Source organism: Parasteatoda tepidariorum, chromosome 6 (genome assembly GCF_043381705.1).
Source record: "Parasteatoda tepidariorum isolate YZ-2023 chromosome 6, CAS_Ptep_4.0, whole genome shotgun sequence".
Lineage (NCBI taxonomy): Eukaryota > Metazoa > Arthropoda > Arachnida > Araneae > Theridiidae > Parasteatoda > Parasteatoda tepidariorum.
The window spans coordinates 18,343,785-18,356,860 of NC_092209.1; the positions used below are offsets into that span (position 1 = coordinate 18,343,785).

Below are 13,076 nucleotides of genomic sequence, written 5' to 3' on the forward strand. Positions count from 1 at the left end.
AAAATTGTTAATCATTAATCTATTAACTATGCAATTTGAATAACAGCTACATTTTTTTTTATCTGTTTAAGTAGCGATCTATTGCAAATTTTATTTGTTGACTTTTTTTTAGCCTCGAATTAAATTAAGACTTAAAACTAAAATTCTTAAAAAATGATGTGAAATTAAAAAATGATTCAAAGTTTCTTTTAAAAAAAATATTTAATTTATTATGTTTTATTATAATTTAAGATGTAAAACATTAACTTAAACGTTTTAATATATTTTGCCAAGACTCTCTCCTGTGAAGATTTGATGAATGGCTCAGTGCTAAATTAATCACTAAATGTAATATTCATGGTCGGATTATAAAAATTTCCAAAAAATTTATATGTACTCAGTCAAAGCGAATCATAATAATAATCATAAATAATTATAAATAAATAATAATAAAAATTAATTGAAATATATAATTTATTAATAATTTTTATTAATAATTATTTTATTAATAATTATTTTTATTTTTAATTATTTTATTAATAATTATTTTCATTAATATTTTTTATTAAAAATTTATATTAAATATAATTTATATTAATTTTTATTAATAATAATATATATTAATAATAATTTTTGTTAATTTATATTAATAATAATCTGTATTCATAATATATTAATAATTTAGCTAAATATTAAGCATACCTACCAACTCTTCCGGATTTTCCGGAAGATTTTATTTTCATATTTAAAGTGGTAGTAAATATATACTATTTTTTCTTTTATAAACTTAATTTTTAAATGATTTTGATCACCACTATTCTTTCAAAAATTACTATCATGGTTGTTTTAATTCCATTTTAATACCACTGGGAAAAATGATACTGAAAGGGATTAAAAGTTGACAGGTATGATATAGATACTGCTAAAATTTTTTATTTGCTTATTACTTGTATTAAATTTTTAAAGTAGCACCAATTTGGAATTTGGATATGAGAAAATCGACTAAAAACAGTTAAATTTGGAGTAATCTTTCATCTTTTCTTCAAACTTTTTCAATGATTCTTCTAAATTATTAATTTATAATATTCATGATTTTTATTTGTGCAGGTTTTAAATTTATTTATTTTTTTAATTTCAGGTTTTTAAGATAACAGACCATTTAACCGAAAGATGGGTAACAGAACAAGTAAAAAGGCTGAGATAACTACGCCTCCTACGAAAGATAAGAAATTAAAAAGAAAAAAGAGCAAGAAAGAGGTAGCATCTGCGAATGGTGATACTGGTATCGAAGAAGTAGGCATTCAGGTAATTTGAATTTGTTTTGTTTTAAAAGTTAGCCATATATTGAAATGAACCAGATCACGAGTAGAATTTGAAAATTTATAAAAGTATATCCTAAGAACTTAATTTATTAAACTTAAATTTTACTCTTATCATTTCATTTAATTTGCAACTATTGTTGCTTGATATAGTGCTGCCATCTATGAAACAGATAGTGTTAATTTTACTTTTCTGTTTAAAATTTTAAAAGAACGGTGTTTCACATATTTACTTTGGTAAAATTGATGTATTGATACGCAACAAACAGCAATCATGTTCAAAGCTTGAAGAAATTTTAATAAAGTATATCTTGTATACGTATATTACAATTCCTAACTTAGTTTTCGCTGTATACAGTGCTGCCATCTATCAAGTAGTATATACATTGAGTGTTACGATATTCGCAATTGAATAATGAGAACGTTGCAGATAAATTTTGACTTACTTAATTTTGCTTTTTTTTCCCTCGTTCAGTACATAATTATTTACCTCTTTGCACCGAATCGAACTTTATAAGGCTCAGAATGTGTTATAAAATAGATGAGTTAATTCAAAATATATTTTATTTTATATTATCTGAAATTTGTAATATGCAATGTAGGCCTTTTGCTTTGACATACATGAATATTAGCTAACTTCTGGATGTTTTTTTAAATTTTATTTTTAATTTAATATTGTATATAAGAAGTAGCAAAAATATTAAAGCGAAAAGGGGAGGAAGATTAAAATTTTTGTCAAATCAAATTGAAATTAACTCCAAGTTAGATTAAACTTATATGAAAAACAGATAGATGGCAGCACTGAAAAAACGTAGTAAAGATCATAATGTAATTTGGAAGGCAAAAATTTTTTTTCTTCTCTCTCATCCATTTTTTTTTATTAAGGTTTATATTTTAAATATTAAGATTTATTTATTCTTTTTTTTAAATATTATTTTACTCAACAATAATGTAGCATATAAATCACCAATAAGTTTTCTCACTCAAAATTAATTTTTGAACCTCGTGTACGGGTTTATGTCTTAACTTTTTACCTTTTTTTCTTTTAAAAACGATTCAATAAATGTGTTTTTATAAAGATCTTTAGCAATTATTTGTTGGAAGTTAAAAACTTGTCTGAAATTTAAAGAGGAAGCAAAGAGTCAATAATTTTTAATTTATAGATCTGTAATCGTCAATGTGATAAATACAATGTCTGCAGTGATAATTACCGCAATTTTGTATTCTATTTCGATTCAACCAAAATAAAATCTATTCAAAATTCTTTAAATTTTAAGAGAAATAATTTTCTATAAGCTTTTATGTCCTATTATTTGTCTCATTGTATTTTTCGGTTACTATGTTATAACATTGCAATATAAGCTTAGATTAATTGTAATAATTACTAAAGAATTGTTTTTTAATCAATAAAAGTAATGTAAAGTTTCAATTCAAAAAGAAGTGTTAGCTAATTCTATTACAATTATTTCATTCTGTTTTTACTCCTTTACTTCAAACAAAACAAGCCGCGCATTCATTATTTTTTTCTAATGCCGTTTTTATTTGTTCAACTGATTTAAACAGCTACTTTATACGTTTTGTGATAAGATATTCCGTTATTTCTGTCGATATGTTTGAGAATGTTGATTACTCATTCATATCTGTAAAAAGAAGAAGAAAAAAAAGAGAAAAAAATCCATTACCAGCTGTTCTAGGAGATATTTGTCACACATAAGAATTAGATTTTTTTTCTTTTTCTCTTGTTAAGGAAATTTTTAAATCTTATTTATTTTCAGGATCTAGATGGTATTATAGACATTTTATTTAAGTTATATTTTTAAAAAATTTTTAAGATGTTTTCGGTTTTGTTTTTTTATATTTATGGGAAAGCACAGACTACGCAAGAAACTGTTACATTTATGAATTTATTTTAGTTATAATTGCTTATAAAATTGCTTTATTTTTTTTATTTTTTATAATGCTATGTTTTATTTTTGTCTTAACTTAAAGGACGGGCCATTGCACTTACAGATCGATATTATGCAAAACTTGCTTTATTAATTTTTAATTCAATCTAAATGATGGAATATAGCATTTAAAGGCAGATTATTATAGTTTCAATTCAACTTAAGACAGGATATTGCACTAGCAGGCAGTAATTTTTTGTGTAAAATTTACCTCTCTGACCCAACATAAAGAAACAGATATTGCATTCACATTCAGAATTTGTGTAAAATTTGCTTGTTTTAAATTCAATCTAATGGAGGGGATATTGCATTTAAAGGCAGATTTTGTGTTCTTTTGTCTGGTACGTGACGTTCTTTTGTCTGGTACGTGACGTTCTTTTGTCTGGTACGCGACGTTCATCTGCCTCGTACGCGACGTTCATCTGCCTCGTACGCGACGTTCATCTGCCTCGCAAGCGACGTTACTTTAGTCTCGTACGGGACGTCCTCTTCTAAAGCACCTACAAATTATTATTTTAAGTAAACAGAAAATTGCAAGTATGCAACTATGTCTTGAATAAGTTTGTATTAAATGTGAATAGCTAAAAATTGTTAATCATATTTGTAACGAAACATGTGCAAAAAAAATTCAGTTTACCCTCCNTCTGTTTGCCCCCCCCCCCTGACGTAACAGTATCTGAATTATGTATTAAATTTTATAATTTACTTGTGCAACCGCTCTTGTAATTAAAAACAGGAAATTTTATTCACTACGTTTAAGCTTTCCTCATAGATTAAAGTGCAAAATTTGAAATTTCTTTCTTCTACACAAAATAATCTGAATTATTGCCATGTTTTTATTGCAATATAATTTTTCAATCTTATTTTATTTTGAATGAATGGCCATGAGTGAAATTTTTGACTTTCTATGTAATGAATTTTATTTTCTTCTAAAGTTGTATTTTTCCACGCAAAATGAAGCAGCAAATGCAAAGTGAATGTAAATTGAATTTTAAATATGCATGAATATTTTTCAAAGCGTGAATGGAATCTATTTACAAATGTGTGTCCAGTTTGTCTAATGAATCTTCTCTTTCTACGAAAACGTTGACAAATTTAACTCTGCACTATGCATGCAAATTTAGTGCTATATATAGGTGAATAATCTTTTTTGTTCTCTTTATGAATGAATGAAATCGCGAATCTAGTTATTTTCCAAAATTGTAATTATTCCGATTGAAAATTAGCAAATGGACTCACCCTGATAATTTACTTTTTAAAATACGAAAAACCTTTATATTTTTTTAAACTTGAACGTTCGTTCAGAAAATTCGAAGCACAAGTTTCACTTTTTGAGGTAAAAGGACTCATGCCACGTGCGTGCGCTCAGAATTTATCGCCTGCGTTTTCTTTCAACAGCTTCTATCGGAAGAGACGAAAAAAGAATAAAAATATTTTTCTAATCGCAGGAAATCGAGTAGAAAAAAAATGCTTTCTGGGAAAGCCGACCGCTCACTTTTTTTCCGCAGTTCTTTAGCAGTCTAGACCAGATCAACTCTTGCGGCAAAAAAACATCACATGACTCAACAGCGGTGTCATGTGCTTTCAATTACACTAATTCTTATAGATATCTTAATTCGGTTACGGTCAAATACTTGCTAGGTATGCCGGCTTTTTGATAATTTTCCTCGCCTTTTTACCGAAATCGGCAAACATTGATTATTTTCATTGTTGTCTTAAAGATGTGCGGGAACATATTGTTGAGGCTTTTGGGAAGGTATCGACGAGGACTTAGACAGGTCTGTTAATTTTGTCTCTATTTTATTATTTTTGTGCACATATTTCTCTGCGATCACAGTTAAATTCTGTTTATTGCGCATATTTCTATCCTATCACGTGTTTCGAGTCATGCTCATGTGATGTTTTAATATAAAATTTTTTAGCGACTTGCATATATTTATTAGCTTAGTCGTATTACGTTTTCGGTATTAGTGAAATTGGAGTTATGAAATATGTTACGAGATAATTGTATTCATGTGGAAAATAAAAATCATATTTGGTCATGATTTTTTTTACTTAATTTTAAAAAAATTTATTGATTTTTCTTGGGATTAACCTTATTTTAATTCTTCAGGTGTTACTAAATAAAGATATCGTTGGTTAAAATTATATCGCAGCTTTGATTAAAATAAAATGTGTGATTTTATTGAAAGGTATTTTTAGTTTCCTATTATTAAGCAGAAATTGGATTCCGTTGCTTAACATTAGTACTTTTAAAAGAATCAGTTCCTATTTTTTTTTCGTAGTTGAAAAAATAAAATATGTCTATATGTGGGTGTATATATGTATGCATGTATATGTATGCACGTATATATATGTGCGTATGTATATATGTATGTATATATACATACATATGTATATATGTATGTATACATATATACGTGTATGTATATATGTGTGTATATATATGTGTGTGTATATATATGTGTGTATATAAATGTGTTTATGTGCATATAAATATATATGTTTGAATTCTTATCGATATCATAATATAATCATCGGTATGATATCATAAACATTGATATCCTGTACTCTCAGGGGTCATTCTACTGAAATTTATATTACCCCAGAGAGTATGAAAAAGCACCATAGTGGAGAAAAAAAATCGTGTAATTATCTAAATTTTCTCTCTCCATAAATTACAGAAATAAAAATATGCCCTTCATTGAAAGTTATTTAATGCTATGAAACTTGGATTAATATACATACACACACATACCATATATCTTGGTGTATTATTCTACTCCTTATTTTTGATTACGAGATAGCAAACTTCTAGAATTAGTCGACGGCTGTCAGTAGGCTGATTATTAGTCATAGAGACGTCATATGTCAAGCAATGCCCAGATGCGTGACAAATTTTTGAGTCAAATATTATTTAAAAAAATTTTTTTTTTAAAAAGGGGTTGGAGGAATTTCGAATTTTTTGGAAGGGAGTTAAGATTGTATTTTGCTAGATTCACCACAGATGAGGTCGAAGAAGAATCCATTGCAGATTGGGATCTGTATGATAACACTACTAACGTTACTGTATCCAACACAAGTGTTGTGGAGTTTTTAAATTTGTAGATTTATAATATTTTAAACGTTTTTAAATGTTTTTTTCTTTAAAAATACTTTTGAATAAATTATCTTAACTTTTCTTATGAATTTTTTAACTTAATTGAAATTATTTTTTCTAAGAAGAGCCATTATATATATAGAAATATGAATGAAAATGCAAAATTAATTTTTCATAACACTACGGGGCTGAGCCCCCTGGTCGCTGATGCTCACCAACCCAGATAATTGCTTTGCAATAATTGCTGCATAATACAGTTAAAATTATTAAATTAAAAATATATTTACGAAAAAGAACACCTATGCATCCCCTTCCCACGTCCAAATATTTCTCATATAGCACTATTAATATATATATATATATATATTATATATATACAACTGTAATTTAATATTTTTGCTTACCAAACAGACGGATGTATACTAAAAAAAAAAAAATTTGCATTCATCAGTTTGTGCATGAAGCTGAAAGTTAAGTTCTAAATCATTTAACAAATCTCTTTTACCGTGATTCATAATATATTAACCAAAAAATATGATTGTAAAACGGTTAATAGGCATCTATTTAAATGACTTAATCTTAAAATGTAAAGTAGAATTACATTATTCTAATAATAATAAAAGCAATCCTCCTAAACTCTTAATTTAGAAATTAAACCAAATCAAAAATGTAATAACAGTACTGATAATTTTAACCTTTAAATTAGAGAATCAAAAATATCTATAGAAAGACAGCAAAACCAATATGAAATTTAATGCGGGAAAACTAGATCCTACCATGTGATTTTTCCAGCCAATAAAAATGTATTGAACTTATGGAAACTGATGTAGAACCCTAGCAACAATTATATCTTGGCCCCAGCTGGGCTCGAAATTGGCTCAATATGGACTTGCTCCGAGGGACCGATATTGGAATGTCTAGATTTTTTAATATTGGTCCTATGCAGTGTCAATAGGGCTTATATTGGCTGAATAATGATTATAAAATATCGGATGAGTGTGACAATTTTATATAGGGCCGATATGGGTTGTAAAGTGGCAGTAAAATATCGGCCCTTTGAACCCTTATCGAGTAAAGATCCGTGAAAATTATTCCAATGAGAGCCCAAGTTATATTGCTTTATCATTAGATTTTTGTGTATAGTAAGATATTTCCCCACCCGGCTTGCACCGACCACAATGCAGATGTGAAATATCCTCAGTGGTTGACGGATCATGGGTTAGAGTCCTCTTGCCATCAGATTAACCGTGGGAGGTTCTCGTGGCCTTCCTCTCCATATAACGCAAATGCGGGTTAGCTCCATCAAAACGTCCTCCACGAAGGCAAATTTATCCCAATACTCGATCCAGGAGTTCCCTTGTCTTCTGGATTGGGTTCGAAATTGCAAGGCCACGGAGTTGAACATTAGTAGTCGTAAACCCATGAAAATTGGGTCAGCTGTTCAACGACGGTTATAATTATAAAATTATAGTTATAATGTAGTAAGATATTAAAAATAGTACTTGGAAGGAGGTAATTTGTAAAAGTAAATTAATGCAGAGTTATTCATCTCTCATTTCTTATGATGCATCGATGATATTTCACGATCAACAAATGTCCTAAATTTCAAAATTATACGTGTGTGTAAACTTATAAAAAGTATTTTCAAAACTTAAGTTAATAATATATTTAAAAAACGTGTCAAAAAAGCTTGCTCGTATGAAGAGATGTTATCATTTGTCATCCAAATTTCAATAGTTTCTCTCTAACTGACTTTATAGTTTTTCTGTCGCCAAATCGAATTTATCGTTAATCGAAATTTCAGTCACTTTCTATCTAGCTCGAATTTCAACTGCAGCACCGTGCCTGTTGCCAGTACAAATAACAATTGTAATGGTAAATTGTTATAAAAAACAAAATTAGTTGCCATTTTATCGCCTATCAAAATTTCACCGTCTTTCCAATTTTAAGACTACTTCTTTCAAATGAACTAAAAAAAAGGGAAAATAGACAAAAGCGAAAACCATAAGAAATGTGAATTTCGGTTTAATTACCGCCGAAATGATCGCCCCTCAAGTTTTTCGAAAATGATGCGCCCGGCGTTTTTTTGTTTTTGGTATGACAAAAGCAGAATTCTCTCCTTTTTAGTTTATTTAAGAAACTTAAAAAATTTTAAAATTTTTATTTGATAAATAATGAAATTTTCAACAGAGAAAAAAAATTTAGATTCCTATGACCATCTTAAGATATTTTATGGTTAATTGATTTTTTTGAAAAAAATAAAAAAAATAGTACTACATAAATAGTTTAAATAGTACGTAATAATTATACGTTATAATAACAGTGTTATAATTATACGTATTAGTTAATAGTACGTAATAGTTATAACAGTTACTACTACAAATCGATATTCACTAATGGAAAAATGTCTGTTTTAGTGAAAAGTATTGTCTTTTGCTTGATATATTCCTTATTTTTTATATATAAATAACAAATTTGTAGTGTTTTCTAATTGATGTTTTATATTCTTATGGTACTGAAAAAATTAACATTTTATTTTGAAGTCAGCCGCGAAAAATTAAGTTTTAAGGTCTGTTTAGGAAAAAATTGTCCGTAAAAGCACTCTTCACACGTTGCATTTATTATAATTGGGTATAATATAAAAAAAAACACAACTACTTCCACGTAGTAGGAATAACATTTACCATGACGCAATGCTAAATTCTATGCCACTATCCACATAAATCAATTATTAATCAAAAATCGAATATCAATTACTTTTCTTTATAATGCAATAAAATCTGGCGAGCAGCTATTTAAACGATCAAACACTTCGTTTGTTTATTTGTAGCTTGAAGTTAGGCTCGCAGAAAATGCCGTTCATGGGTTAAATTTAGTAGGAATAACACAATCTGTGACGTAGGCTATAGTATACCCAATTAATTATTTTACCTGCAATTATTTTACCTTAAAAACGCTATGCTTCACAAAATATCTTAAAAACAAACCATTCGCAATCTTTTTTTTATTTCTTATATAGATCCTGCGTAAAAATTCTTCCATTGGAAAACTGTTTATAGCTTCATTAAATTAATACAATTCATGTTTTTGACGATATGGTATTTATCTTTTTCACAAAGGCAGAAGAAAAAAACACAATTTTATGCTAATTTTAGATGCAGAAAATGAATTAACTTTTCAGAATTTCACAAAGCCATGACCTCATGCAAAAATTTTAGATCTGAGTTTTTTTTTAATCACAAAGCTTTCTTAAAATAAGTGAATATTTTTCTATTAATAACTTAATTTATGGTATTGTTTTTCAACATATTTTGAGCATTTATATAATTAACCCTTTGAAACAAGGTATGCGGAAATTCAATCCAATGTCCTTGAAATCTTACAATTTTCTCTTGATTAATCCTTGATTTTTTTTCCACCTTAATTTATGAACCTCTGCAAGACATGAATGTGAATACGAGAAATCATTTTAATAGTTTGTTTCGACGATGTTTTTAATGGTTAATAAACTAGGAGATGTTTCAATGTATTTCTAAAATAGTTTATGAAATTTAATTGTAAAATTAATTTCTCTATTGCTTTTTTTCTTTTCTCGAAAGTTGTTTAATCGGATTAGGATTAGAAAGAGATGCTTCATTGGGCAAATAGTAAACAATTTAGGTGATTTTTAAACAGTTACATTAATGATAAGATCTGACATTAATTTATTAGAATTCGCTGCTGTGTTTAGTTCATTTAATAAGTAGGTCTATTCTTTTGTTTTCTGAATCATAAAATACGCAACTTCTTCCTGAATGCATTTACAGATTTCAAATGTTGAAAGCTACAATGTAATTCTTTTATTAAGAATCTTCTTTCTATCTCAGTCATAAAAAGAAAATGTTTTTATCAGGGAAATTTTGCTATCTAACCCTGCCCTTTTATTTGTATTGTTGGCAAAGTTGTTAAAAAACTCAATGAATAAAATATAAATTTTGAAAAAACATAAATCCCAAATATGTGCTGTCTTTATAAGCATCGGCTTCTTAACCACAAGAGAGGTACCCTAGTGATGTTTCTTCTTTTAACCACGAGAGATATATCCTAGTGATGTTTCTTCTTTTAACCACAAGAGATATGCCCTAGTGATGTTTTTTTCATTTAGCCACAAGAGATATACCCTAGTGATGTTTCTTCTTTTAACCACGAGAGATATATTCTAGTGATGTTTCTTCTTTTAATCACGTGATAGATACTCTAGTGATGTCTCCTATGTTGAACGTCATCTTTTTTTAATTTTGTGTATGGGTATTATTTTTAGAGCTCAATTTTTTCCCCATTGAATGAATTATTTCATTTATTTTCTGCTTTGAACTTAGCGCAGTATAGCAACATCTGACTGAAGTGTCATTTAAAAGTCAGAATCTTATCTGAAACGAAGTTATTCTCAGCTTATTTTGCGTAGTATTCTTAAATAAAATAATACTCCATAAAATGAATTCATAATAATGAAATGCAACATGATACTGTATGTAACAATTGAGAGAGCTGCATATTATCTTCTTCATTGTGTTTGACATCTCTGGGTGAGCCCCAGCCTTCTCTAGAAAGTTATTCTACAGGCGAATTTTCTTAAGTTTTTTAATTAGCCGTATCAGATTTTTTTCTAAGCCATCTAACCATATTAAATTTGGTGTGCAGTTATTTCGATTGTCTGTAAAACATATCATCTCTAAATTTTTTAAATTTTTGATAAAAAGTCTGGTACAACATTAGTGAAAATACGCATCTGAAAATAGTTAAAACTCAAAATGCGCGTGGACGCGAAACTGGACACAACACAAAATGTCTTTTTTCAATGTTACACAATGAAACTTCATTTTTAACGCGTTACATTTAAAAAAGAAAACGCGTACTAAATCAATTTGAAAACTTGTACAATTTTTCTAACATTAAAAATAATCATTTTGCTCCGCGCATTTAATTGAAACTTCAGACAAAAAACAAGATTTTTTTTTTAAATGAATTTTTGAAAATACGGGATTGTTGATATTTTTCCCAACATTGAGTAAAATAAAGCATAATTCATTTGATCTTTAGTGTGTATTGAGTAAGCTCCAAAAATAGAGATTTTAGTTTTTCAGAAGCATACCTAATTGCCCACACACATACTTTCGAACAAAAAAGTTAACTTTAAGTTAGTTATATATAACTTTAAAAGCTGTATTCATAACATAAATAAGTTTGTTCATTCCTGCTCTTTAACTATTCTTAGCTGAATGCCTTTTTTTTTTCCTATCTTATTTTTTAAACAAAACGTTCGTTACAAGTTAAACTTAATGTTATTTTAAGATTAAGCGTAGAATTTACTTCAACAGCTCAAAGTGGAAATTTAAGATTATTTATCAGTCGTTTCTCTTTTTTTGACGTCATCGATATGTTAATAAATATCACTTTGTTGATCTATGCTTATGTCTTTAAGGGGGGGGGGGAGTAAGAGACTGAGTAGAACAAATTTGTTGGCCACACTTCCTGGGGCACCATATTACGGTGGCCCAACGTTGCTTTGCTCCCACAGTAAGAACAGATAGTACAGAGAGCTAAAGAACACTCATGCCTTGTCCGGGATTCGAACCCAGGATCTTTCTGATGTGTGGTGTTCAAAACTTCTTAACGTCATTTTATTATAAACTCTTTTTTCATAATTGCCATGAACATTAAAATAACTGGTTATGGAAAAAACAAGATTTTTAAATTTATCTACAGATTTTTATATAATTTTTTCCCCTTTAAGTTGTAATGCATGGTTCTGCTTATAAATAAAATGTGATCAAGTTTCTTAAATATTTATATTATTAAATATAGTGAAGTGCTTTTTTTATTTACACAACTAAGCAATAGTTAAGAATATTATATAATTTAAAAAAGAGATAAATATATATTATTTTTAATTTTGTCTTTTCAAATGCTTTCCAAGTTTTGATTCTTAATCTTTATATGGTTAAATACAGCTTGTTTGGATGAAGAAAAATTAACTTTTGAAATATTACTTTTAACGTTTATTCTTTCGCATTAAAAGTAAAACTACTTCAGTAATATCCACTTTTGTACTTTTTTAAATGAAATCTTTCATTTCACGATTTTATTGTAACGTTTAAATAATTCTGTGTATACCCTTTAAATAAATCTTAATGAATAAAATTATTTTTTTTTTTCAAAAGATGCTCATTTTAAAGTGGATTATCATTATTTCTATTCGTCACTATCTACCTTAGGTGGTTTGCTTTATTTAGTAATAATAATAATGAAAAATTTATTTTTTTCCCTTCTATTTTTTTGTTTAATTTCTATGACCTAATAACTTGAAATATATTACCAGATAGCTTTTCCTGCAACAGCAGTAAATCGGCAGAGAAAGCACTTTTACAGATTGTTCTGGATAGGTCAAATACGTTGTAAAAAGTTTCTTTGTTAGTACTATCTAGCAAATAATGAGTTTATTTTTTCCTTTTGATTATTATGTTCTTAATGTTTATCGAGAAGTGTTTTTTCTGGCTATTAGTTGAACTATTATCCTATTTACAAAGAGTTGATGATAGACCAAATATATTGCGTAATTTACTTTTTGCGTTAAATCCATGCGGCGTTTCGATCGGTTTTCTTTTTGACAATTATTCCTGTTGATTTTCACCTGATTCTTTGAAATCCCTATTTTGTTATGATACGGATAATCCAAATCTCGCACTTAAATAT

General features: G+C 27.9%; 1 protein-coding gene across 3 annotated transcripts in view; it reads left to right on the forward strand.

Annotated features, from left to right (window-relative positions):
- The window catches only part of LOC107455266 (probable serine/threonine-protein kinase kinX), a 100,106-nt gene that overhangs the window by 61,320 nt on the left and 25,710 nt on the right, over nucleotides 1-13,076 (forward strand). For 2 of the 3 annotated variants that reach the window (XM_043051649.2, XM_043051650.2), the window contains exon 2: nucleotides 1,118-1,284. In XM_043051649.2, coding sequence (XP_042907583.1) covers nucleotides 1,150-1,284 — 135 coding nt within the window. In that variant the 5' untranslated portion in view covers nucleotides 1,118-1,149. Of the gene's footprint in view, nucleotides 1-1,117; nucleotides 1,285-4,582; nucleotides 5,023-13,076 lie in introns of those variants that run through there. The other variant, XM_043051651.2, reaches the window with a different exon arrangement.